This window comes from Tiliqua scincoides, chromosome 1 (assembly GCF_035046505.1).
Source record: "Tiliqua scincoides isolate rTilSci1 chromosome 1, rTilSci1.hap2, whole genome shotgun sequence".
NCBI classification, from domain to species: Eukaryota; Metazoa; Chordata; class Lepidosauria; order Squamata; family Scincidae; genus Tiliqua; species Tiliqua scincoides.
In genome coordinates this window covers 285,636,955-285,664,938 of record NC_089821.1, presented here as the reverse complement: position 1 = coordinate 285,664,938, position 27,984 = coordinate 285,636,955, and the positions used below count along the sequence as shown (strand labels likewise).

The 27,984-nt window shown below is 45.1% G+C and overlaps 1 protein-coding gene and 1 pseudogene across 2 annotated transcripts; both read left to right on the top strand.

The window, feature by feature from the left end:
- The first annotated feature begins 15 nt into the window (after window positions 1–15).
- VIPAS39 (VPS33B interacting protein, apical-basolateral polarity regulator, spe-39 homolog) lies at window positions 16–27,695 on the top strand. 2 transcript variants are annotated; one of them, XM_066627780.1, is made up of 20 exons: window positions 16–393; window positions 3,647–3,739; window positions 4,497–4,593; window positions 5,083–5,223; window positions 6,254–6,292; window positions 7,032–7,096; window positions 8,632–8,688; window positions 10,217–10,309; window positions 10,785–10,818; window positions 13,735–13,837; window positions 13,922–13,949; window positions 14,144–14,217; window positions 15,430–15,505; window positions 19,385–19,519; window positions 20,197–20,238; window positions 20,524–20,613; window positions 21,380–21,466; window positions 22,801–22,890; window positions 24,036–24,140; window positions 26,855–27,695. In XM_066627780.1, exons 2-20 carry the CDS (start codon window positions 3,647–3,649, stop codon window positions 26,873–26,875), a joined length of 1,470 nt encoding a protein of 489 aa, XP_066483877.1. In that variant the 5' UTR covers window positions 16–393; the 3' UTR covers window positions 26,876–27,695. The 2 variants fall into 2 exon arrangements, with proteins under 2 accessions (XP_066483877.1, XP_066483887.1); XM_066627790.1 differs by lacking the exon at window positions 10,217–10,309.
- Window positions 21,950–22,069, top strand: LOC136636976 (5S ribosomal RNA; annotated as a pseudogene).
- Window positions 27,696–27,984: the final 289 nt, after the last annotated feature.

The window sequence follows — 27,984 nt, the reverse complement described above, 5'->3', positions numbered from 1 at the left end:
ACTCGCTCACTTTAACCACTTAACGGCTGGCGCCAGGCGCCTATCCTCAGCGAGGCGAAGAGCGCGGCTCGCGGGCGGCTGTTCTGGTGGGGAGAGAAGCGCGCTCAGGCGGGCGCGGGCAAGTCGTGCAGTCCAACTTCTTCCCTCCCCGGAATGGGCGGGAGAAGCCTGCTGGGACTTGTAGTTCCGTAGTGCTCGCTACGGAACGGCGCCGGCGGCGAAGAGGAGGCCGGAGACTACGATTCCCGCGATGCCTTTCGGCGGCTACTGCTGTCTCTGCCTGCCGAGGCTCGTCAGAAACGGGCTCTGCGGGAAGGGCGCGGGGATGGACGGCTGCCGGCGGCCCGCGTGACCCACCGGAGCTTCCGATGCCGGCCTCCAGCGCCCTCGAGGGTAGGCCTGTCTCCGACCCTCCCGCGGACGGAGTCGCGGGTCTCGTCCGCCTGGGGTGGGGAGTGAAGGCAAGGCGGGGGTGCCTGGCGCCTCGCGCTTCGGGGGCCTCTCGGAACCCCCCCGCCGGACCAGCCCAGCCTTCTGCGTCTCGCGGAGGCCACGGGGCACCAGGGCAAGAGGCCTCCCAGAGCCAGGAGCGGTGTCTGTGGAACTCCTGGCCGCAGGAAGGGGGGCGGCGCCTGGCCTGGATGCCTTTCAAAGGGCATTGGACAGACTGATGGAGGGAAAGCCCACCACAGGTTGCAAGCCACGATGCATGTGATTGGCCTGTGGAACTCCCTGCCACAGGATGCGGTGAGGGCACCTGGCCTGGGTGCCTTTCAAAGGGGACTGGGCAGATTTCTGGAGGAAAAGCCCATCACAGGTCTCAACCTCCTGGTTTTGGAAGGAGGCCACCTCAGAGTGCCAGGTGCGAGGGAGGCTTCTGGTTGTCCTGGGTGCTCCCCAAGGCCTCTGGGGGGCCACTGCGAGATGCAGGAGGCTGGACTAGATGGCCTTGGCCTGATCCAGCAGAGCTCTTCTGATGTGCTCAGTGAAGTGGCACAAATGCACCTAGAGGGTCCACATGCAGTCTCCAGTTCCACAGCACCTGCAGATACTTGATCTTAGAACTGCTGACTTGTGGCAAAATGAGGCAATAAACAGGGCTGGAGCTGCTATTTATTCACTGTGTAAAGCACCATGTGCATGGTTGGTGTTATCTCAATGAATAACAGTGTGCTAGATCCAAATTAATTTCAGCAGCATTTGCACTGTTTGTGGGCCCAGCCCTGTTCACCTTTCCAGCACAACTACAGCAGCAATGGGGAAGAAACATTGAAGAGGCCTCTGTGGTTGCCTCCCCACTACAGGGTGTGGTGCATGCCCCATTGGTACAGCTGCACCAGCACTGGAAACTTGGATAGGCTTGGGCCCTGCAACATCCATTTTGATGGCTGAAAACACCAACATGGACTGGACCATAGTCTTCAGCAGGCTTTACTGGGCAGAATATTCCATCAAATTCTGTGGAGCTTTCTCTGTAACTTTAGGATCATACTGTCAAGCGATGAGGTGGTTCAGTAGTTCTTCCATCCTTACTGATCCTTCCCCCATTAGATAAAATCCTGTTTCCTCATACTGTATTATTGTGCAGTTTTAAAATGTTGTGAGCTGCTCTGATGGTCTCTTTGAGGGTGAGAAGGTGGAAAAGTATTTTAATAAATTTGTCTTGATGGCCACTGATTTATTTGGAGGAAAAAAGAACAATATTGTGTCACTTTAAGGAATAATAGATTTAGGGTGCAATCCTAACCCCTTATGTCAGCGCTTTCCAGCACTGGCATAGCAGTGCCAATGGGATGTGTGCAGCATCCTGCAGTTGGGCATCACTCATGGAGGCCTCCTCAAAGTAAGAGAATGTTTGTCCCCTTACCTCAGAGCTGCATTGTCCTTATGTCAGTGCTGGAAAGGATTGCACCAATAAGGATTGTGCCCTTACTGAGGCATAAGTATTTGTGAACTTGAGTCCATATCCTCAGTGACATAATGTGCAATCCTTGGTAGATAGACACACACAGGCACAGAGGAAAATAGTTGTAAACAGTGGGACCCAATTGGCCATGGAATGCAAGAGGCCTTGTTGGCTTGCTGTAAAGCATATTGTATACAAGGACAGCACAGTGATGAGTCACAACAGCCATAATACGAAATAAGTCAATCTTCTTCCTTGTACAATGCTAATTTGACTCCTATAGTAGTGTTACATTGTGTCAATTTAGGCCTAAACAAGCAGAAATGCTTACTGATAATTTCAGTGATTTGGTACTGGACTGACTTTCGGGTCTCTACCAGAATGTCCTGAAATATGGAAACATTCTTTTACAGTTTCTGAATGTTGCCATTTTTAATACAGGTGTGTGCCACTTAACCATTTGCATAACAACAGATTGCATATATGACAGTAGTCAAAGCACAATAAAGGTGCTCTTAATGAGGCAATCACATCTCCCATAGCCTGCAGCAGAGTGTCTGTTTACACAACAAAGAGGCTCTTAATGCAGAGAAGACCCCATCTGTCTCTAGTAGCCTATGCAGCCAGCAAGTGTCTGGCAGGGAGTGTCTGCTTACACAACAAAGGCAATAGATTGGACTGAATGTTCACTTAATGACCTAATCGCATAACAATGGGGATAGGAGAATGTATCCCTGTCCTTATGTTGTGCACACCTGTACTTGATTTGTTCCCATCTTGCATGGGAGTGGCCTGTTTGTGCCACATGGACAGCAGAGGCACAGGGTGTAACAGGGTGCCAAAGAGACTGAACTGTGAAATGCCCAGGCCAGTGCTGCTCAAACTTTGGTGTCCCATGATGCCCCCTGGCAATGACATCAGTTACTTTTGCGTTCAGAGACTGCATGGGATGCTGGAAATGGCTGGTAAGAGGCTCAGGGCAGATGGGTGGGAGGACCTTTCCGAGCATATGGAAACCCCTTGCAGGAGCTTTGCTCACTGAGCAGAGCCTTTTACTAGCCATTAACAGCAGCGTATATGGTCTCAGTGCTGGCCAGCAACCCACAGTTCCCTGGGAAGTGCCTTGCGTCAGCATGGGGCAATGCAATACACAATTTGGGAACTCCTGCCCTAGGTGACTCATCACAAACAAAACAATTATAAAACCAAAACAAGATAACAATGAGGCCAGAGTTGGCATCTGAATTTGTGTCTGTGTTAGGTAGCCTAATCATGTTGGTGAGCAGCTGTATTAGATTAGGGGATTTATCACCCAAGACCTGTGAAAAGTGTTACTGTCTTAACTGGATTAAAGATCACTGAACCACTGGGGTGGTTTTAGCAATTATAGGTAGAACCAGGTGGTGGTGTGTCATCTTCTCTTCTGGATCATTCTTGTAGTTGCCTATTCTTGGCTACCAATCTGGCCTCATGTCTGTTTTTATACTTCATTGGATGGATACTGTATTTTTCCCCCCTAGTGCCTGGTGTAAATCCTGTGGGTTTGAACTTTTATCCAAGGAAATGGAACAAATGCCGTTTCATACTGTATTAGGGCTTGCTTATAAACAAGGAATCACATGGGTAGAAACTGGAAGCTGCTAGATCTGTGGAAGCATATAAATATATGGAAGCAATCAGTGAAGTGACAAAGGACAATGGAATTATTTCATTGCTTTTAATAAACATTTTATTTTTCAGATGAATAGAATGAAGGTTGATGAGGAAGAATATTGGAACAGTTCCAAATGTAAAGCCTTTACTTTTGATGATGAAGATGATGAGCTCTCTCAGGTAGCATTCTTGGTTACTGAGCTGATAAAACACCACACAGCCTGCTTTTTCCCTTGCCTGAACTGTTGAGGAGAGGAGAAATCTGCACATGCCATCATTCTTCTAGTATCATATATTTGGGGCTAGCTATACTGTGAATGAATTGGGGAGGCTCTGCAATATTTCCAAGAGCAGAAAGCAGAACTTGGTGTATGTGCATTCTACATGGTGACTAGGATTAGGATTCTGATAGTCTCATTGCTTTGTTTATCAAAAGAGGTTTCTACTTCTTGTGAAGGTGTGTTTGCTAAAGGTGTCAGTGTTTAGAACGTCTGTTCTGTGCATAAGTATCTGGCCATGTCAAGTAGCTTTGTTACCCATATTCCAAAGTCTTTTTTTGCCCTGTCTCTTTTCTCCTACTCTCTTGTCTTTTCTTTTACTAAAATGCTGCTTGCCCAGCAATTGCAAAGTCTATGTAAACCTAAGTATGAATGCTAAATAAAGTACTATAAGGAATTGCAGGGCAAATTTAAGGCCTTACTGCAAGTGTGACAAGAAAGTGGTCTATACCTTTTTCTGTAGTGTATACCTAGCAGGCAGACTGGGCTTTGGCTTTTCGATTTCCATAGTTTCTGCTTTCCATACTATGAGTAACAAAGGATGTCACCCCCATCCATTTCATTTGTGCATATTTTTTCATCAGGTGCAGGTAATGTGGAAATAAAATGTCTAGTTGGGATGGGGGCTGCCTTCTTTCTCACTTTGGTTTTGTTCACAGCTAAAGGAATCCAAGCGAACAGTGAACAATCTTCGGGATATTGTAGATGATGATGATGAGCTTGAGAAGTTCAGCTGGAGTGGGGAGCCTGTGGGAAGTAAGTGCAGAGGAAATGGAAAAGGACTTTGAGCTAAGAACATGGGCAAAAACAGAATCTTTTGTACCTTGATGACTAGGTCCCAAAGAATAAGAATTCATACCCCCAAATCAAAAACACCTCTCTGCTTTTGAATTTTAAGGGTCTGGTATACAGGCATCCCCCCACATTCATGGATCCTGTTATCCACGGTTTCCAGTGCCCCCCCACAAGGATCATTAACTCTGTTTATATGCTTTACAGTCACACTAAGTTGCAATGTCTCTTCCTTTTACCAATCACTATAAGCATCCAAGCTTATAGGAAGACAAGCGGGCAGGCAGCTTGAATGGTAGAGAAGACTAAGCAAATGTCAGCGTTCCCCCTTATCTGCGGTTTCCAGTATCCATGGAGTGGGGGTTGAGAACATATCCTCTGTGGATATCAGAGGATGCTTGTAATCACTAACAAAATTTGTTAAGATAATTCTTTCTCTTGTCCTCTCCACAGGCATTTCCTGGTCTATCAAAGAGACTGCTTCCTGTAGCAGCACCTCTGAGGGAAAAGACTCTGGTCTGCAAAAGAGCTCTTCTTCCTATGCAGTGTTCCCCAAGCAAGCCTCTTCTTATTCACTGAGCAGCTTTTTCAAAGGTAGAACCTCTTCATATCAGGAATGGGATAGACAAATTACATTTGGGGCCCCAAAAGATTTTCCTCCTTTCCAAAGCTCCCCATGATTTCTGAGCTGGGCAAAGGACATTGTCTTGATAACAGCATCAGCAGGTCAAATTAGGGTAGAGATGCATTCTTGATGGCCATCACACAGCTGTGAAATTATTTCGGGACATGAGAGGCCTATCCCATGTATAAACTTTATAAGCCCTTTTTATTAGGACTGACTTGCAGTAGTTGGGGTTAATCAGCTTAGGAAGGGGTGTTTAATACACATTCTTCATCAGTTGTTAAACACCTTGTTATCCCTTTCAAGCCATCGGGGTGGTGCAGCTAGAATGAATTCAGAAGTGTTTTTTGCCAATCATTCTCTGAACTGATGGGTATATGGCATAAAATTGAAATGCATTTGAAACATATTCCTATGCTGTAGAGATGGTAAAGTAGAGGCAACTTACAACTTCCAGATCTCTTTGGGAGAAAGGTCTGAGCTGTCTTGCTTGAGACTCCTGATCATGAGAAAGGGCCTCCTCCCCAATAGAATTTGTCCCTAGCTCACGTGTACAGTTATGTTTGATCCTGTGTAGAAGGGAACTATAGGCTACCTTGTTCACGTGAGAGATGGAGTACCAATTTTTTCCAAGTGCTAAGAAGTGCAAGAGGCTCCTGTGTGAGCAGACCTCCAAAAGCGATGATCCTAAGTACAGTTTATTTTGAAATGCAGTTGGGTATAAGGCTATAGAGCATGTGAAGCCTTGATGTACACAGGTTTTGTTGAGAACCTCCACTGAAGGTAAGAGGGTGTTTGTCTTCCCATCTTCCTTTCAGTCCTTTTGCTGAATATTTCCACTTTTGTGTGGTGGCTGTCAAATGGCTCTCCACAGAAGCCAAGACAGCATCAATTTGTGCCACTAGATGTTTCTCGTGTAGGCCTAGCTGCAAAATGGAGGTAAATAGGATGAAATGGCATTATCTGTCTGTGTGGCTCTTACTACTGTTTTTCTTTCAGGAAGAAACAAACATGGGAGTTTTCAGTCATTTTCAGATGGTAAGAACCTAGATTTTATTCCCAGTTTGCTTGAGCAGGAGACTTTACAACCTTGAAGAGACTTTCCTCATCTTTCTTTCCTTGAGGAGATCTTTCCATCTTTTCCGTGCCCTTAGCTAAAGCTGTGGTACTCTCATTTAGACTAGTGCATCCTTTTTCTTCCTACCTTTCTTTGCCATCTTGGTTCTTTCACGTGGTGACCAGATACAGAGAAGGACAGAGTGGCTATACCTTTAACCATTGAATAAAGGAGGGAATTTTGGCAGGTGCAGCTCAGTGTGGAAGCGTTTAAAAAGCTGCACCTTCCAAAATTCCCTGTTCTATACAATGGTTAAAGGTAAAGCTATCCTCCATTGTATCTGGTCACCCTGTTCTTTCACCTCTTTAAAATTCAGCTCTGCCAATCAGGGCTTGAAAATTGGGGTTCATAGGAAAGTGACTAACTGAGAACAGGCTCTGAGATGGGTATGTCATTGTACTCCACACAGTGCTAATCTGCAGTGCTCTCCTTTTGGCCTTTAGAAAGAAAGTGAAAGGTTTGTTTGCTTTCCCAGACTTTTATTTCTTCTGAAGTGGTTTGTGTTTGTGGCTTTAATGAGCATTAGTTTATTGTGACCTTGTAATTTTGAGATCAATTTTTGTTTGAAATGTTATGGTCGTGAACTCCCTGGTGGACCAAAACTGCACAGAAATGCAGGATATGAGTTCAGTAAATAAGAGGTTGTCCTTTTCTCTCCAGCTCTTACAGACACAGGATTTAAAAATTATGCCCCAGAACTGCGCCGACCAAAGGCAGATTACAAGGTAGGTGTAACTCGGGAGCTGAAATGAGAATGTGGAATGCAGAGTTGTGGAATGCAGAGGATTGAAGCTAAGTGATCAGGTCTTGCCAGAAGCCTCATCTGACAGTACATACAAATGCATACGTTATATTTTTATCCAAGGACAGTGTCTCGGAGGCTCTCTGTAAAATGTACTGGAGTAACTCTTTTTGTTAACAGCATGCAACAAAATTTAAACCAGGGGGAGAGAAGTGAAGGCATAGCGGCTTCACTCCCCTTCCACTTTTAGAGTGCTTTTCTTGTTTGTCAGCAGATGGGTGAGAGAGGGGGACAGGCTCTTGGGCTACCACCTTTGAGGTAAACCACCACCATTGGATCTAGTAACCTTAGGGTGCAATCCTAACCCCTTATATCAGTGCTTTCCAGCACTGGCATAGCGATGCCAATGGGACGTGTTCTGCATCCTGCAGTTGGGTCTCACTCATGGAGGCCTCCTCAAAGTAAGGGAATGTTTGTTCCCTTACCTCAGAGCTGCATTGCCCTTATGTCAGTGCTAGAAAGCACTGACACAAGGGGTTAGGATTGCACCCTAAGTTATATAAATAATGGTTGTTAACATTCATTGCATATGTTAACATCATTCAACAACTAGATCGGTGATGGTGAATGTGTAGTGGGCATCATTTGGTTCTGTTCAATTTGGTTTTCTCCCAGTCAGTGGTAAGGCAGTAGCTAGGCTATGATAAGCCTGGATGAGCTGATTCAGCATCTTTGCAGTTGTTTAGGCCAGGGGTGTCCAAACTTTTTGGCAGGAGGGCCGCATCTATCTGACACTGTGTCGAGGGCCAGAAATAAAATTTGAATAAATTTACATAAATCAATATATTGGAGATGGAAGTTTTATGAATGAATGAAGGTCTTGCAATAACTCAAGGCCTATAAAAAAGCTTTGCACAAAGCAAGCCCAGTATTTCCTTTGGTGCCGCTGCTGCATCACAGACGTCAAACAGCAAGCAGCCCTTATTCCACAGCTCATGTGAGAGGTCAAACAGTCACACTTATACTAAGAACAGTTGCTTTGGTCCAGCTTGGGCTCCAGCAAGTCTCCGGAAGGCTCAGAGACTGGGGGCTCCTCGCAGGCCAGATTGGGAATCCCTGGTTTAGGCCAACCAAGTGGCCCCCGGGCCAGGGTTTGGGCACCCCTGGTTTAGGCCAACCCTGCCCCTGAAGAGCTGCGTGTTACCACATGTACCCGCTGCAGACTTGCAGTCCTCCACTTACTGACCAGGTGTATCTCTCCTTTCAAAACTGTATAACGTTTTCAAATGTCCCTTTCTAAATGGTTGCTGCTGTTGTGCTCCTTTTCTGGATCAGCAGAGCCTGTGTGCTTTTGCACGCAATAATAATTTCAGAGCCCCCCAGGAGCCATCTGGTTTGATGCAAGCAGTAGGTTATGTCATTGTTTCCCCAAGTGTTTCATCCTTAATTGGGGAGGGGACACATGCCAGAAGGTGGACCCCTCAAGTGTTAAAAGCATCCTCTGTTTTTATATTTTAGGATTACAACAGCGACTGGAGCCCTAAAGATACAGTTAGACGGTTGCAGAGAGGCAAGGTAGGAGTCTTTCCCTTTTCAAAAAACAAAAACAAAACAGGTAGCTTTTATATACTTGGCTTCCCACATCACTGTTTCTTTCTTCACATCACTGAAACAAAGCCACCTGGCCATGTTTACTTATGAGTAGGCAAACTTACCTTAGTCTGTCAGAAAGGGCAGGCAGAGAGGACTCCAAACAATGTCAGAATGGTCCTGATCCAATGAATGCAGCCCCCAAAACACCTGAGAAGGAAGTCCCTCCACCCTGCCGTCTATTGAGCTCTATGGAAAGCAAACTCAGCCACATGGTTGCTTTCACTCACGAGTAGGCAGCTGTGCCTTGGCTTGTGATCAGACCAGGCAAAGGGGAATGTGAGGCCACCAGAAGGGTCCCAATCCGATGGAGTTGGAGTGCAACAAATGCTCCAGAAGGCAGACTCCCCCTCCCCCCCCCCCCACTAAAAAGGACAAAAAAAGAGGCTTCAACTGGTAAGGGGAAGTTTTCCATTTTGCACTTGCAAAGCCAGGTTTGTCTTTATCTTGATATGCCTGAAATAGAAGAACTTTAAACTGGGCACTGGGGAGGGCTGGAAATCTCACTGATTCTTTTTGGGGGGTTGTTACTGCAGGCAGAATGCAGAGTAAGCTCCATTGACCACTATGGGACTTACTTTTGAGTAGATATGCATAGGATTGGGCTCACAGGCTGCAATCCGACCCACACTTTCCTGAGAGTAAGCCCCATTGACCACAATAGGACTTACTTCAGTGTAGATTCACTTGGTGGAACAGGACTGGCTCCCCCTTATTTAATTATTTCTTTTATTTTAATTTAATTATTTATAATTATTTATTTTAATTTGCTTGATGATGTCACTTCTGGCCATGACATCACTTCCAGTGGGTCCTACACAGATTGTCATTCTAAAAAGTGGGTCCCAGTGCTAAAAGTTTGAGAACTGCTGCAGTAAGTTGTTAGTAAGTTGACATAGGGGTGTGTGCGTGTGAGACTCTACAAGTTTTCAAAATCACTAAAATCAGAGTTTGGAGGAATAATCCCATCATGTTATATATCAAGCAATGCGTAATTTCGTGCAGAATGCAATGAAACAAATCACATTGAAATATCTGTGTTCTAACAAAAGGTACAGCCAAAAAACCAGTGGGGGTGGGGCAATGGTACATCACCACGCCCACCACCTGGGGCGTTTCCCCGCCCACTGCATGGGGTGACACGAATCCTAGTGACGACACTGGATGCAGCATCACCAGGCAAACAATTTGTGTAGATGGCTCAGGTTAAGGTATTTTTCTTCATGCAAGCAAACCTTCCCAACAACCAAGTTTTGCACTGGTGTGGTTCAGCTCCTGAACTGCAGCAGACAGCTGCTTGTATGAATGAATGAGGCCAAATGCAAGTCCACTTCTGACACTGCATCATGCACAGCCACCCGTGTGGGTGTATGTTGGAAGCAAGCCTCTTTTCTGGCATTCCAGGTGGCTGACTAATCCATTCCGTCTTTTTGTTAACGGCCTCCTGCCTTAGGTCTGCTCTCTGGAGAGGTTTCGCTCCTTGCAGGACAAGTTGCTGCTGCTGGATGAGGCTGTTACAGTGCATGATGGGAATGTCATTACAGCTGTGAGTTTTTCTGGGGTCAAAGTGTAGAGCAGAGAGGGCGGTTGCTGCTCAGGCATCTGGTTTTGTGCTGTTTGTGTTTGAGTATGAGGGCTTTAATGCTCATTTTTTCATAAACTGTTGGGCGTATATAATTGGATGCTTCTAGATAGGGAAATTGACTTTTTGATGTCATCTTCCTTAAGCGTATAGAATGCTGGGATGTTTTTTTAGTAGATAAGTGTTTGCTTGGCTGTCGCTTGTCTCCAAGAATATGAAATTTAAAAGGAACCCATTAATATTTTATGGATTCTGTAAGAGATCCAAGTGCTATTATAAATGTTCAGTGATGGGTGATGCATCTGCAGTGGAAGGCATATATGCTTTTATATTTAGAAGGTCTTCATTATAACTGATCTCCATATCTTAGATAGTGGGATAGGAAAGAGAATTCCTTGAGTATTGAACTCAGCCTAATAGTCTGTCCATTTTCTTGCAGATTCTAATATTTCTGAAGAGAACCTTGAAGAAAGGTATGTGTGGCTGGGGAGTTCTTAGGCCCAATGGCACAAGTTGAGTACAAGTTGAGGCTGTACCGTGTTGGGACTGACTGTTGCCTTTCCCAGGCAATTTACTTCTTTTCCTCCTTAAAATAGCATTTCTGCTAACCCTGATTTAAGTGCAATGAAATGCCCCATTGGTATGAACTGGACAGAGGTAGCTTTGCTTGCCTGTGAATGGATGTAGTTTTATTATTATTATTATTATTATTATTATTATTATTATTTATTTACTAAACAGGCTATGGAGAACTGGAGAGTATACTGTTGCTCATCAATAGAGATGTCTTGAGTTCTATTTATTTGTGCAGCCAAGGTCTGTGCAGGGCTAGCTGTTGCAGTACACATACTAACTGGGGGTAGGGGGGAACTGCATATTCCCGTTAAAACAATAATGCAGTTGAGGATATGCAGGTTCTGTTTTGTAGAGCTGCTGGCTTGAGAGAGACTTCTGGATCCAGCTTGATTATTTAGTAAACTATACAGTCAACTGGGGGAACAATAAAAGTACAACAAGTCTTAAGACACTGTTTGTATAGCCAGGATGTGCAAGCCTGGCTGTACAATGGGATCATATTTGTGTAATAAGAGTGATGATGTTGAGTGAAAGCCTAAAAAGGCTGTGGAGATGGAACTGAATAAGAATGAGTCATTGCATCTGTCTAATTGGGCAGAATTATGAAAAGAATTATGATACTAGGCATATAAGTTTATGTGAACCATATCTTTTTGGTCAATTTTGGGGTGCTGAATCCAGGAGAGAAAAACATGCCATATAGACCATCTGGATTGAGAATGTGTGTAACCCATTTCATTTTATAAAGCTTGCGCTGAATCTGCCTTTCAATGTTAAGTGATTTTCAGTGTTAAGATGGCCCAGTTCTATCTCCTCGTGGCACTGGAATAATTAGTGTTGAACCAGCAGAGGTTGATTTATGGCAATCACCAAACAGCCTCCATTGGTGTGTGTGGCATCACCCATGCACTGATAGGTGGCTGAACATCTGGAGCACATAAAGCCAGGAATGGGGTGGGTGGAACAGAGCAGTGACAGAGGTGGGGAGGAGGGCGGATCAGGCCCGGGAGGGAGCAGGTGCAATGATGGTGGCACATACCAAATCCTGACCCCTTTCCTGGGCCTAATCTGCAATCCTGGGTAAACGTGGATTTGCTCCAGCAATCAAACTGTTTTTTTGTGTTGTTTTTTTTGAATAAGCTTTTGAATAGTTAACTCTACGTGGACCTGCCCCTGAAGATGGTCCGGAAGCTACAGCTAGTGAAGAATGCGGTGGCTCATGTAGTTGCTGGAGGTCGCTGGTTTGACTCTGTCACGCCGCTGCTCCTGCGGCTGCACTGGCTGCCCATTCGTTTCCGGGCTGAATTCAAGGTGCTGGTTTATGACGTTTAAAGCCCTAAACGGCTTGGGACCAGCGTATTTGAGAGACTGCATTCTTCCTTATAGTTCAGTCTGTTCTCTGAGGTCATAAGAAGGGGCCCTGTTCATTGTGCCATTGTTGAAAGTGGTGAAGGGGATGGCAGCCAGAAACAGGGCTATTTTGGTGGTGGCACCTGCACTATGGAATTCCCTTCCCTTTGAATTGAGGACAGCTTCCTCATTATTAACATTCCGGCAGGGCCTGAAGACTTTTTTATTCAGGAAAACCTTCGAGGCCTTTTAAGGGCTGCTTTTATAAATTATGTCTTTTACTGCATGCTTTTAATCTGCTGCTGATATGTATTTTATTTTGTTTTAATTGTTTTTTATTTTTAATGTTCATTTGTATGTTACATTGTTTGTATTTTAAATTTGATTGTTAGCTGCCTTGGGTGCCCTTCAGGGAGAAAGGCAGAATACAATAATAAATAAAATAGTTCAAAGTGAATCCTTAATTTGGTCATGGGGATCATCTTGTAGAAAGTATCATACCCTGAGTTCCAGGGTAATTGAAGGTTTGTTTTGTATGACACTCATGATCACCTCAGTCATTTGTTTCTTGTTCACACCGTTGTTCATGAACTGAGACAGTTTTACAGAAAGTCTGTTTGTAGGGCCATATAGTAATGTAGACATTGGCTATTCCTTATATTTCCTTTCAGGTGCTTTATATATGTTTGTTTTATTTTAGTAATCTTTATCCAGCTTTTCAGATTATAACCTCCCATATTGGCCAATAAATTAACCTTGATAGATATTTTTTTTTCTTAATATGAGTTGAATTGACATCACTTAGTTTGGTGTCCACCTAGTATTTCATGAAAAACACACTATAGCATCAATTAAAGTCTCAGACAATTTCAAAATCCTACTAATAGTAGTAATGTTTATAGTGTATGCACTTGCAGATTAAACTGGAGGAAGGTCCTTGACAGTGATTTATGAATGGCTCTCTGCAATAAAATGAATGAGGTGACTTTGGAAGGTTGAATGTTGGTTTGTCCCTCCCCCCCCCCCTTATAGATGACTCTGTAAGATAGGTTAGGCTGACAGATGATCCAAGGTCACTCAGTAAGCTTTATTGCTTGGTGGGCATTTGGAACCTGGGTCTTCCTGGTCTCAGTCCAATTTTCTCATCTCCACACCTCACTGGCCACCAGTGTCAGTCATGCAAACAGGTTACACGTTTTCACAACCCATTTGGTCCATAGCCATGTTGCCAGCTCTTTTTGACAAAAGACATCCTCAAGTGCTAAATTAACATCAAAATTAGGATTCAGCATCTCAAAATCTGTAACAAAAGGGGTTACATTAATTCATACATGAGGCGACCTGGTTCAGTTTTTCAACTGTTTTATAGGCAAAGGAATTAAGGTGTCCTCTTGCTATAATCTGACTTGCATGTGAATGATTCAGGCCTGATCTGAACAGTCAGCCACTTCTCTCTTCCCCAGAGACCTTTTTCAGAGAGCTAGAACTGCGGCAGGTGGCCTTGCGCCACCTAATACATTTTCTCAAGGAAACTGGAGACCAGAAGCTCCTCCTGGACTTGTTGAGGTAGGAACCCCTTAAGTATGTAGCCAAAGCTAAATTCTGAGAAAGGAGTCCTTTTCAGACCCGACTCCTGTTTTTCCTCTGCAGGTTCTTGGACAGGACAGAAGAAGTTGCAGTGAGTGTCCTTGTGCCTTGGTTCCTTCCTAATTAAGGGGGTGGGGAGGTGAGGCTATTCTGAGAAACTGAATTTTAGCCACTCACTGTTTTCTCTCTTTATTCTATGGGATTCGGTCCTTAGATGGACTTGATAAAGTATTTTACTTTTACCTTGCCTAAGTCTGGTGTGTGTGTTTTTTCTGATCTCTTCAGCTGACACAGTACCGTGAGCACCTGACTATCCAGGATGCAGAGAAGCGAAAAGAGTTTCTGAAAGGTTGCATTGGGTAAGTACAGGTTATGCAGCTATGGGTAGAGGTGTTTATTTCTGGTGAGTAAGATAGGATTATGACCTCTTACTGAACACAGTGGGCTTACTTCTGAGTAAAATAAATAGCAAACGCCTCTTGGATTGTCTACAGAATGCAGTGAGCTTAAGACTGAGAGTGCAAGTTGATGGTCCTGATCAACAGCCTAACAGTGGCGGTCCTGGGACGGGGTAGGGGGGCAAAAGCCCCAAGCACCACACTCGCCGGGTCCCCAACATTGCCGCCTCACCACGCGTCCCTGCCTGCCCCTCAGAGCCCATCTGCGAGTAGGCAAAGCCTCCACAGGGTGCTTGACAGAACTTCTTAAGCAATACTTCCAGTTTTGTTGGGAAACTGCAAGTATAGTTTTAAACAGCACGAGAAGCCTCAGGAGGCTTTTTGTGACCTGCCGAGCATTGCGCAAGGCTCCATGAGCCTCTGTGAGTATTTCTGGGAGGGGTAACAGCAGTGTGATGGAGGGGGAGACTGCTAACATAGTGGTCCCCACAAACAGAAAAAGAAGCGCAAGATGAAAATCAGTGTAGAGGTCATTAGCCCAGGACTGTCTGCTGCTGACTGAAAGGCAGAGCTATATTGGAAGCACGTTGTTTTCTCACGTTCCTGTCACTCCTACCCTCAGTGCTAGGGTGATGAGCACTGTTGCCAAAACAGTCCTTGTTTCAAGAAATTCAGGTCATTCCTGCATCTGAGGCACTATGTTTTTTTCTTCCATATGCAAGGAAATGCATTCCACCATTCAGAGCGTGACACCATAGTCTTCCGAGACTGAAGGATGCCAACAAGAGCTAATGTTACTGGTCTTACAGTAGAGTCCTAGGCATGTCTACTCAGAAATAAGTCCCACTGAGTTCAATAGGACATATTCCCAGGTGGGTATGTATAGAATTGCAACCTTTGGCTGTTCAAGTGAGAAACTTCATAGGTAGAGGTATTTGTTTCTAGTGAGTAAGATAGGATTACAGCCTTACTGAAACCCATTGGCTTAAGATACAGAACACCATTTTCAAACACCTCTAAACATAGGCACTTGCTGTTTCTTGAATAAGGGCAGGGGTGGAAATGAGAACTGGCTCCTCTGCATTTACTGAAGTGCTATGGGAGTAGGCAAAAGTTTGCCAGTAGAGGGAGAAATCCAAAAGTAAGAGTAACGAAAAGGCTTCTCCAATTTAGGTTGCCATTTTCGTCAGAGGATGCCGCTCATGTTCAAGATCATTATACACTCCTGGAGAGGCAGATCATCATTGAGGTGAGGTCTCTGCTATTGTCACCTTACAGCGTTTATGACTGAGAGTTCTCCTGATCTTCCAGGGTCTGAACTGCTTGTTATAATGTCAATGTTTCCTGTTTGAACTGAAAGCAAAAATTACTAGGTTGAATCAAGGAAGTCACTTTTTAGATACGAGAGGCTTCCTTGCCATAACCAGTCCTGCATGATAGGTGCTGAGGTGCTTATGGACTGCTAATGCTTTACAGCCCAGTATCCATTTATCAGATTCTTGTATTAAATTATTATTGGCTTTACCAATAATCGGGTATGGTGGCTGAGTGGTTAAAGACACTGAACTCCTGGCTGGAAGATCATCAGCCCAGGAGTTTGAGAACCCGATGCTGCAGAACATGGTGAGCTCCTGTTACTTGCCTCAGCTCCTGCCAATCTAGCAGTTCAAAAACGTGTAAATGCAAGTAGCTAAATACTTCCACTTCATTGGAAAGGTAACAACGTTCCATGCACTTTGGCGTTTAGACATGCTGGTCACATGACCACAGAAGATGTCTTTGGACAATGCTGGCTCCCTTGGCTTGGAGACGGAAATGAGCACCGCCCCCTAGAGTCGGACATGACTGTGCAGGGGAAACCTTTACCTTTTTTTTACCTTTCCAATAATAATTATTGGCTTCACCAGAATATTATTGGCTTTATAGATTATTGACTTCTGAAGATGTGGGTAAGCTGTTGTTGTTATTAATATTCCATTTTTCAACAAAAATGTTCACAATATAGTTTAGAGAAAAACAAATAGCAAAATAGCTCTCTGTCCCAAACGGGCTTACAGTCTAAAAAGATGCAGAAGAAATGCCAGCAGCAGCCATTAGAAAATACCCTGTGCTGGGGTGAAGAGGGACATTTGCTCTTCCCTGCTTTATTATAAGAGGAGCACCATTTGAAAACGTGCCTCTTTGCCCAGTACATACATGTTGGCAACCTTCAGTCTTGAAAAACTATGGTATCGCGCTCTGAAAGGTGGTTCTGGAACAGCATCTAGTGTGGCTGAAAAGGCCGATTCGGGAGTGACAGTCCCTTCCACACTGGCAGCAAGTGCAGTCTGTCCCTGGTCTGTCTCCCTGGCTATGGGCCTTCCTTCTTTGCCTCTTTGCCTCAGTCCGTTGGCCAAGTGTCTCTTCAAACTGGGAAAGGCCATGCTGCAGAGCCTGCCTCCAAGCGGGCCGCTCAGAGGCCAGGGTTTCCCACTTGTTGAGGTCCACTCCTAAGGCCTTCAGATTCCTCTTGCAGATGTCCTTGTATCACAGCTGTGGTCTACCTGTAGGGCGCTTTCCTTGCACAAGTTCTCCATAGAGGAGATCCTTTGGGATTCGGCCATCATCCATTCTCACAACATGACCGAGCCAACGCAGGCGTCTCTGTTTCAGCAGTGCATACATGCTAGGGATTCCAGCTCGTTCCAGGACTGTGTTGTTTGGAACTTTGTCCTGCCAGGTGATGCCGAGGATGCATCGGAAGCAGCGCATGTGGAAAGCGCTCAGTTTCCTCTCCTGTTGTGAGTGAAGAGTCCATGACTCGCTGCAGTACAGAAGTGTACTCAGGACACAAGCTCTGTAGACCTGGATCTTGGTATGTTCCGTCAGCTTCTTGTTGGAACAGACTCTCTTTGTGAGCCTGGAAAACGTGGTAGCTGCTTTACCGATGCGCTTGTTTAGCTCGGTATCGAGAGAAAGAGTGTCGGAGATCGTTGAGCCAAGGTACACAAAGTCATGGACAACCTCCAGTTCATGCTCAGAGATTGTAATGCAGGGAGGTGAGTCCACATCCTGAACCGTGACCTGTGTTTTCTTCAGGCTGATTGTCAGTCCAAAATCTTGGCAGGCCTTGCTAAACCAATCCATGAGCTGCTGGAGATCTTTGGCAGAGTGGGTAGTGATAGCTGCATCGTCGGCCAAGAGGAAGTCACGCAGACATTTCAGCTGGACTTTGGACTTTGCTCTCAGTCTGGAGAGGTTGAAGAGCTTTCCGTCTGATCTGGTCCGGAGATAGATGTCTTCTGTTGCAGTTCCAAAGGCCTGCTTCAGCAGAACAGCGAAGAAAATCCCAAACAAGGTTGGTGCAAGAACACAGCCCTGCTTCACTCCGCTTCGGATGTCAAAAGGGTCTGATGTGGAGCCATCGAAGACAACAGTGCCCTTCATGTCCTTGTGAAAAGATATGATGATGCCGAGGAGCCTGGGTGGACATCCCATCTTGGGAGAATCTTGAAGAGGCCGTCTCTGCTGACCAGGTCGAAAGTCTTCGTGAGATCTATGAAGGCTATAAAGAGTGGCTGTCGTTGTTCCCTGCATTTCTCCTGCAGTTGTCTAAGGGAGAATACCATATCAGTGGTGGACCTGTTGGCTCGGAATCCACACTGCGATTCTGGATAGACGCTCTCTGCAAGTACCTGGAGCCTCTTTAGTGCAACTCGGGCAAACAGCTTTCCTACAACGCTAAGGAGAGAGATGCCGCGGTAGTTGTTGCAGTCACCCCTGTCACCTTTGTTCTTGTACAGCGTGATGATGTTTGCATCCCTCATGTCTTGAGGTACTCCACCTTCTCTCCAGCAAAGACAGAGGATTTCATGCAGCTCAGTGATGATGATCTCTTTGCAGCACTTTAGGACTTCAGCAGGGATGCTGTCTTTTCCAGGTGCCTTGCCAAAGGCAAGGGAGTCCAGGGCCACGTGAAGCTCTTCTAGGGTTGGTTCACTGTCAAGCTCCTCCAGCACAGGCAGGCACTCAATGTTGTTCAGCGCTTCTTCGGTGACTACATTTTCTCTGGAATATAGCTCAGAGTAGTGCTGCACCCAGCGTTCCATCTGCTGCGCCCGATCCTGGATGACCTCGCCTGCTGCAGACTTCAGAGGGGCAATTTTCTTCTGTGTTGGACCTAGGGCCTGCTTGATACCATCATACATCCCCTTGATGTTGCCCGTGTCAGCTGCTATCTGTATCTGGGAACAGAGCTGGAGCCAGTAGTCGTTAGCACATCTCCTGGCAGCCTGCTGGACTTTGCTGCGAGCACCTCGGAGGACCTGCAGGTTGCGCTCACTGGGACAGGCCTTGTATGCTGCTTGAGCTCTCCTCTTTTCCTCAATGACTGGTGTCAACTCCTCAGAGTGGACTTCAAACCAGTCTGCCGCCTTGTTGGTCTTCTTGCCCAATATGGACAAGGCGGTGTTGTAAACGGTATTCTTGAAATGTTCCCATCTGTTGGATGCATTTGCGTCGGCTGGGCCTGGAAGAGATTCCTCAAGCGCTCGTGGAAGTTCCTCCACTTTTCTCTGATCCTGGGTCTTGCTGGTATCAATGCGAGGTCTTCCTTCCTTTTTCGTGTGATACAGTCGCTTTGTTTGCAGTTTCACTCTGCTGCACACCAGGGAGTGGTCAGTGTCGCAGGCAGCACCCTGATAACTGTGTGTGATCTTGATGCTGGGAAGGCTGGAGCGTCTGGTGAGGATCAGGTCGAGCTGGTGCCAGTGACATTACTGAAACATAATAATTTGCAACATGTAATCTGAAATATCACTGTTTTAGTTGTATCTCACCCACCCTTCCTCCAAGGAGCCCATAGTAGTTATTACTTTTTTTTTTCCTTCACAGCAGCTTTGTGAGGTAAGTTATTTAAGTGAGATGACTAGGCCAGGGTCACAGAGTTAAGTGAATTAAGCTGTTTCTGCCTAACATTGCATTTACACAACAGGGACCAAATGTGCACCCCTGTGGGCCGGGCAAAAATGGATTAAGTGATGGGGATTTACATGTGGTAGTTGCCTTGTCTTTATGATGATGATTATTTGAAGCTATGGTTGTCTTTGTTTTCATGTAGCATAGTTTGTTTCTTGTTCTGCATTTCTAGGCAAGTGACAAGCGTTTAGAGGCATCCGGGCAGACAGAGACATTCCGGAAATATCCACGAAAAGCCTCCATCCTGAACATGCCTCTGGTCACCACACTCTTCTATTCTTGCTTCTACCATTACACAGAGGCTGAGGTTAGGATAAACTAAAGGGATGGGGCAGAACTTAGGTCTTCTGTATCGGGGGCCAATCCTGTCTGCTGCCATAGGTCTAGTCTGGCACCATAAAAGTTGTGCCACTTTCATGCATTTCAGGGCCACCAGTGCAAATGGCTGCAGGCCCTGTGTATGTACTAGTAGCTCACCCAACCCACGTTGAAGCAGAGAAGGTGAGTGCAGGGGAGAATCAAGGCAGGGAGTGGGCTGAACTAGAATTGGGAGGATTGAGTGGTGGCAGGGCACACCAGATCCTCTCTCCCTTTTTCGGCCATATATACTCCCTGAGGCTCCTTAGACCAGCTAAGCGTTTAGGGTTATTGTTTTGGACACTGGCTTTTTTGACTAATGTACTTGATTTTTCCAATATGTATTATAATGAACAGCTGCCTCCACAGAGCTGTTGCTGAAGCCTGTAATCCAAAAGAGTTAATACAGCTCTTGATTTGTTGTGACAAAGCTGCGAGGAGACTAGATGTTGGAGAGCATAAAGTGCAAGATCAAGAAATTGTGATGAGGAAGAGAATGGCACTTGAGATGATTGTGGGAATAAAGTGATTCTCTGCCACTGAGTGATAGTTAGGGTACTATTTTGGATGGCTTGCTACCATTCTCTCTCTTTCCTGTGCTAAGCTCATCATTTTCGTTCTTTCCAGGGAACATTAAGCAGTCCAGCAAGCCTGAAGAAAACCTTCAAGGTAAGGAACCCGGAGTCTTGTCAAGCATTCCATCCATGCTTTCTAGAAGAAGAAGACATTATTAATCTGCGTTAAGTGAGCCTGAGTCTACGCTCTTGCTTAGGTGCACAAGAAGTGCCTTGCTGGACCAGAGCAAGGTCCACCAAGTGCAGCATTCTTTGCAAGAATCCTAGGAATATACAGGCACTAGGCAGTCCTCAAGAAATTATCCAGTGTTCCACCAGCACACTGTGCCTGATTGTTTGCCCACCCTTATTCTTACACTTCCATTTCTCTGACTTGTAGATTCCAGACAAACAGTATGTACTGACGGCCCTGGCTGCACGTGCCAAGCTCCGAGCCTGGCAAGATGTGGATGCCTTGTTAACCACTAAGGTGAGTTGAGGAAGTTCTCTGGAAGCTTGAACCAAGTCCTGGGCTTTCACTGGTTCAGGGATATCCATAAGTCATGTTGCTTGGCACAACTGATATTCAGTTCCCTTCATACTTTATAGAACCACCCTTTGTGTAATACAGGGGTCTCCAAACCCCGGCCCGGGGGCCAAATGCGGCCCGCAGCAAGTCTCTTTCCAGCCTGTGGTCAATCTCTTGTCCCCTGAAAGCCTCTGGCCCATTCAACTGAACATGACCAGAACTGTGCTCTGTTTGGGTCTGGAGGGTGTTCTGAAGGCCAGAGAAGTTGAATGAATGAGCCCATTGATTTGTTTATTCACTCATCTAAGTTCTATCTCTTATTTATTTAAATATTATATTTAAATTGTTTTTCCGGCCCTCCACACCATGTCAGATATTTGATGTGGCCCTCTGGCCAAAAAGTTTGGGGACCCCTGGTGTAATACATTAGAGACTCTCATCTGCTGGAAAAGAGGCTGGTTTCAGTCCCATTTTGAGGACCCTTACTCCACTGACAGGCACAATAAATATTGTACAGTGGTGAAACATAGGATTCTACTGATATATTTGACAAACAGAATCTGTCAGAGGGAAGCAACTTCATCCAAAGGGAGGCTGCTGCATATAGGGAGGTTGAAGAAGATGCTGTTTAAGGGTGCCATTTTCCTGTTTGCATTTGCTACAATGTTGTCATCTGGTCCTCGTCCCCATGCCTTTGCTACAAAGTTTCATGTTAATTTGATTTCAGAACTGGTTGGGCTACACTAAAAAGAAAGCTCCTATTGGCTTCCATCGGGTGGTGGAGATCTTACAGCGGAACAATGCCCCAGTGCAGGTGAGTGATGAGTTGCCCTGCATAACATGTAGTAGCCTGCCGCTGGGATTGCTGGCTTTTAATACTCTGTTCTGCTATGAGTGTCACTTAAAAGTGTGTTGTTGCTCAGTGTACAAGCTTTTTGTAAGCTTTACCTATGTTCTATATAGAATATGTGTCAATGGGAGGATTTTCCTCCCACCTTGCCTCTAGCTAGAGAGCATTTCAGAGGGTCTGGTCTGCCAAGACCCAGCTATCAATCAGTCCCAGCCAGGAGGAGGGGGAAGGTACAGATCATGTTTCAAAGGGGGCTAACCAGGCTCTCATTGCTAAGCAACCATAACCATTAACCAGTCCGAGAGCTCCCAGCTAAAGGCTCATGGAGGAGCCTCTTTTCTGTGTGCTTTCTGCCTGAGTGGCCACATCAGGGAGAGCCTGCTCTAGTAATTAGAGTGGAAGACTGTTGTGAGGAACCCAGCAGCTTGGATACATAGATAGACTCTAATAAGCAGCAACTGTTACCCTGCACATGCCCAATCTCGTCGGATCTTGGAAGCTAAGCAGGGTCAGGCCTGGTTAGTACTTGGATGGGAGACCGCCTGGGAATACCGGGTGCTGTAGGCTTATACCATAGTCTTTCGACTCTGAAGGTTGCCAACCAATAACCAGACAAAAGAAAAGATAATATTAACGGTTTCTGGCTAGTAAATTTGTTTCTATCGTATTATTACAAGCCTTTTACTTGTGTATCCTATGTTAGAAGGGAGTTCTAATCTCCCAGTTTTAACTCGCACATGCATGGGACCAGCACAGCCTGCCCAGAGACCGCTCCATCTACTGGCCAGTTATAGCTGTACCTCTAGTAAATCCTTTTGTATTAACCAAGCCTTTTAAGATTGTTTGCCTGTTATTCCCTTTTCTCCTTTATCAATCTTTTAATAAAATTTTTTTGTGTATGGAACAGTCCGCCTTGTGCTGGGATTACAGTGCAGGCACTACTGTGAGAGTGAGTTCAATAGAGACCCATTGAGGTCACAGCCTATACTGGAAGAGGGGAACACCTCTGGCAACCTGATACCCTGAGCTGGTGGCAGTGGACTAGAACTACCTAGGCTTTTCTCCATTAAGCTGTGTGTTCAGACCAAGTGGAAGAGTGGGGGACAGGAAGGGAGTGAGCGCTTAGCACTAGGCATCACTGCCCAGAATCGGCGGGTAGTCATTGGTAGTCCCCTAGTTCTTCCATGACATGTGTATTGCAGGAAATGTGATTTTTAGAGATAAATTAGGGGAAGAAGAAGAAATCAAAAGCCCTGGATAGATCTGCTGTACTGATGCTTTGTGCCCTTCCCACAAAGGTCCTACAGGTATACGTGTGCCTAGTGGAAGACGTTGAAACAAAGTTGAACCTTGCCATGAAATACAAGTGCCATGATGTCGTTATAGACGTGAGTCTCTGCTATACTTGATGGGGTGGGGAATGGCTCTTGCGCCTGCAGTTGGTACTGTCGGGTATGTCATTGGAACACCTAAGCCAGGGGAATAGCTCCTGCCCAAAAGCACACTTTTAATCTAGTCTCCTGGTTTTTAAAATTTCCCTGTGATCGGAACCTTCTCACAGAGGTAACCTGGTAGACAAACCAACCTCTGGGGGTCGGGAGAGGGGGTAGTTATCCAAGAGTTCCCAGGTTACTGAAATCAGGACAGCTAGGCAGGTGTCTTCTTGTGGCCTTGTCAGAGGGGATTCCCTGCATCCTGTGTCAGAGTTTCTCTCTGTGTACGTTCTGCAGCTGTTTAAATTATTTCTCTGAGAATTGGGCACAGAGAGTTCCCCAGGAGGTGGGAGTGGTATATCTGCATGTTACTTCTGAGTACCACTGCTGTTAGCCCCAGCTTCAGCAAAGCCACCATGGCAGCTTCTATTATTGCTGCAGGTTCTAGCAGATCATCAGAGTAAACTATTGAAAGCCAAGGCCTCTCACTTCACAATCTCTTTCTGAAAGACTGCATGAGCCAGTTCGTTCCTGAGAATGCTGGCCTTTGAGATTCTTCTTTTTCTCCAGGTTTTTGAGGGGTGAGTGATATGATTAAGCAACTTACTGTGGCCCCCCAAATCTTTTTTTCCATGTGCTCCCCTAGAAGTATGATGTGGCCCCTGTTGGAGGGAGATCATAGGCCCATGTTGAGAACCACTTAGAATATGACATCTTCATGTTTGGTTTCGTTCAATCCTAAAGGCGCAGAGAGAAAATATACAAGACCAAACATACATGATTCAAATAACCTTCTGACATTTAACTGCAAACTTCTGGCTTCCAAATGTAACAAAACACAAAAACAGTGTGAATGATGGGTATGTGAATACACTAGCAGGGTGGCAGCCTGGTGCTAGGACTGCTTCCTGTCTCCAAAAAGGAAGGGTGCTCTTGTTTCTCTGCTAGGGCAAGTCTTAGACCTTTGAGGAGTGAGATTAGGATCTATCTGTGAAGGAGCAAGAAGGGAGACTGTTGGACTCCAGAATACAGTGAGATAGAAGACTGTCATCAAGGAGGTTGATTTTCTTTAGCTGGCCTCTGCTTTTGCTGTTTGCTAGACATATAAAGACTTAAAGGACCGTCTCCAGCTGATGTCATATAGATGTAAAGTCGAGCGGGGTTCTGCAGCAGAGGAAAAGATCGACAGTATCCTCAGCAATCCGGTAAGAAGGAGTAGCCCTTGGGCACACAACTCACTGCTTGCACAGACAGAAATGGCATTTGCAGACTTCTCAAGAGCATCATCTCTGGAGTGCAGATTTTAAATTTAATAGATCTGTCTTTCCATTCAATAAAGAAGAGCTGTGAAAACAGTTCCCTTGTCCATATGAAGAACCGTGTGCCAACTAGACTTGACTGATCAGCCTGACCTAAGCCTCAAGAACAGCACCAAACTAAAGCAACAGTGACAGTCTTTGCAGGACTCATTGTAGTGCAATAATGAACATAATTACAATGCTTCCATGTTGTTGTTGTTATTAACAGTATTTATATACTGCTTTTCAACAAAAAGTTCACAAAGCAGTTTACAGAGAAAAATCAAATAACTAATGGCTCCCTGTCCCAATAGGGCTCACAATCTAAAAAGATGCAAAACAACACCAGCAGGCAGCCACTAGAAAAGACACTGCTGGGGTGAGGAGGGTCAGTTACTCTCCCCCTGCTAAGTAAAAGAGGAGCACCTACTTGAAAAAGTGCATCTTACTCAGTTAGCAGGGGTCCTAAAAAATTGTTGGAATCTAAAAAGTGATGCTCACTTTACATAGCATTCATGTTTGCTGCCTGTTTCTGTAAAATGTTAAGGGGAAATAATGTCCTGTCCTGAGAGACCCTTGGTCCAAATAGTTCAGTATTGTTGATGCTGGCAGGCAGTGACTTTCCAGGGGTTCAGACAGGAACTTTTCTTTTTGCTTCCTGGAGGTTCTAGGACCTTCAGCGTGTGAAGCAGGTTCTCTACTATGGATCTACAGCCCTCCCTAGTGCTAGTTTGTTTGGGGATATGTGTGTCCTCGAAGAAGCAAACTACAACTGCTGCATAATGGGTCTGAAAGTCAAAAGGTTCTTGTAACCTGAGCTGGATGATATTTACTTGGAAAACAGACTCTGACTTCAAAGTGACCTTCCTCCAAGTTTGGAGTCTAAAGATTGCAGTCTAGTTACACTAATTGCCCAGAATTCCAAGGTGGTTTTTGGTCTTTTAACAGGTCAGGCCTAGGCATGTCTACCTGGAAGTAAGTTCCACTGAGTTCAGTGAGACTTACTTCCAGGTAAGTGTTAATAAGAATGCAGCCTTACAGCACTGTCCTATGCACATTCACTCAGAAGCAAGTCCCAGTATGTTCAATAAGGCTTACTCCCAGGAAAGTGTTTATAGAATTTCAGCCTTCAGTCTGTGAATCTGTTTCAGTAGTGCAGGTATCAAACCTCATTGTTATATGTCAACCTTTTTGACAAAGAAGTAAACTGCAAGTCAGTTGCATTTGTACATAAGGCATGCTTTTCTTAACCAGACTTTTGATTTTGTAACCTCCACAATAATCTCTTATTAAAAGGTTTCTTAATTACTAAGAAAAACTTTCCAGATAGAATTTGAGGTTTTTCCTTTTATTTGGACGTGAGGCTTGCTGATACAGGTGAATGAGGTTGATCAATTACTCTGTTTGCCCATGTTTATTCTGCAGTTGAGCTGTCTTGTCTCTCCGAGAATATCATTTTCCAAGGTATCCTATACAAGTCTGTTGATATAACTGAGGGCGCAATCCTAACCCCTTATATCAGTGCTTTCCAGCACTGGCATAGTGGTGCCAATGGGATATGTGATGCATCCTGCAGTTGGGTGTCACTCATGGAGGCCTCCTCAAATTAAGGAAATGTTTGTTCCCTTACCTCAGTTACATTGCCCTTATGTCATTGCTGGAAAGCACTGACATAAGGGGTTAGGATTGTGCCCTGAGAGGTGTAACTCTGTACTTAGTGTAGAATGTTGGGTCCTGAAATGCGTTGCCCATGTCTGCTCTTCCTACAAAGAGGGTGCTCTTTTGGGTGGTTGTGCTTGTGGAAGAGAAGATGCAGATGTGATCCAGGGAAGAGCAGCTGATAACTGTTCAGTCATCTTACTACTCCTCTATAGCTTTATCCCATCGCTTTCCCACCTGTGGCAGGCATTATCAAGCAACTCCCAACCCCATTCTTGCATAATAATAGTGAAGGTACTCCTTGAGATATCAAAAATGTGACATGAATATAGCAAAGGATTAGGCAGTTGTTTGACTGCCACTCAAAACAAAAGGATTTTACTTCTCTACCCCTCCCTCTGGAAATCTGTCTAACTTTATCGGATTGATTCATTTCCAATTTACAGCCTGACAGTAACTTATAGCAACATGCAGCTAGAAACTAGAATGTGTAGGACCAAATTTCTGGCTTTCTATGCACAAAATCAGAACATAAGAAAGCAGCTTAAATACTTTCATTTGTTTCATGGGGATAAAACTGATCATCTTTTTGCAGGAGGTGCTTTATGTAAGTTTATTCCTTAGTTCTTGCCATTGCTGCTTGTTTACATTCCTACATGTCACTCCATTCATGAGAGTGAAAAGGCAGGTAGCATTTTCTCTTTTCATCAATGTGTTTCAGACACTAACCCAAAACCGCTGCCGTTGATTGGGCTATTCTGTTTGCAGGGGATTGCCAGCCAGTTTCACTGAATAGAGGTTTAATCTTTCTGTCTGATAATGGCTTTCTTTGATTAGTTTGTATAAGATCCTTCATCCCTGTCTGTTTCAATGGACAGAGACTGGCAAGCTGTTTTCGCAGACGACCTGAAACTGTAATTATCTTTTGATACAGCACATTTCCCACTCTGCTTCTCTTTCAGCAAATCCGGTGGAAGAATTGAGTGGCACTCAAGTCATCTCAGAAACAGCTGATTACATTGGCACAAGAAAAGCAGTGGAGAAAGCCACCAAGTCTAGTCCATGTTGTCTAGTTCATCCTTTCCTGTGGATTCCGGGACAGAAACAGTCATCTAGACATTTTCACTGACCAGAAGGGATGTTCAGCCAATAGAACACAAAGCTGATAAGCTGCAGTCAATGCATTTTTCTGGTCATCTTGACTATGTGGCGAATAGAACATCATTGTGCAGAGAGATATGAATGTGAATGAAGAAGCTGGTGCTTCTGTTTCTTAAAGACTATTTACCTATTCATCTCAAAGGAAAAAGACAACTGCCCATGGAAAAATGTACTTTATAGGAAATGGCAGCCAATCCTTCCGCCTCATCAAAGAATAAGGCTTGGGACAGTTGCTGCTTTGATAGGAATGAAATTTCTGGGCTTGGACAATCCTGGTTCTTGCCTTCAGAAGGACTTCAGAACAAAACAAGATAACCTTGGATTCTTATTTAACCTAGGGGAAGCTTTGCAAAGACTCTCTTCTGGGAGAGTTATGTTTTCCTCTGCAGAGATCCTTGTGCCTGCAGAAATCTGTTTGGCCAATTATAACTTTGAAACCAGTTCTAATCAAAGCCTGTCAGTATTGCTGTTGTGCTTAATGGACAACTGAAGTAAAAATTTTCCTCAGCAAGGGCTATTGGAACTATTTATTCCTTGGTATTTATGTCCCAAAGCGTGCTACACTCCTGGAACTTGACTCCTCTACTACCCTCTTAATTGTCATTTTCCACTCCTGTCAATAAAGCTCTGCCTGTAAATAAAGTGTGGCTACTCAGTACTTATTTGATTTTCTTTGTAACTTTGAAAAAAGACCTTGTTCAAGAGCAGGACAGCTGATGCTTCTCAAGGTTGGCAGCAAGGAACTGGGGGCCCAATCCTATCCAACTTTCCAGCTCCGGTGTAGCCACAATGCAACCCCCTGGTAAGGGAATACATGTTCCCATACCTTGAGAAGGCCCCAGTGAATGCCTCTCCACCACAGGATGCAGCATCCACCCCAGTGGCACAACTGCACCAGCACAGGAAAATTGGATAGTATTGGGCCCTGGGT

Excerpts from the sequence above, each read along its gene's own strand:
- VIPAS39 (XM_066627780.1), top strand. The coding sequence starts at position 3,647 with ATGAATAGAATGAAGGTTGATGAGGAAGAATATTGGAACAGTTCCAAA. Across the intron at positions 14,218-15,429 it reads TTTCTGAAAGGTTGCATTGG|GTTGCCATTTTCGTCAGAGG; the intron begins GTAAGTACAGGT and ends TCTCCAATTTAG. Across the intron at positions 15,506-19,384 it reads AGAGGCAGATCATCATTGAG|GCAAGTGACAAGCGTTTAGA; the intron begins GTGAGGTCTCTG and ends CTGCATTTCTAG.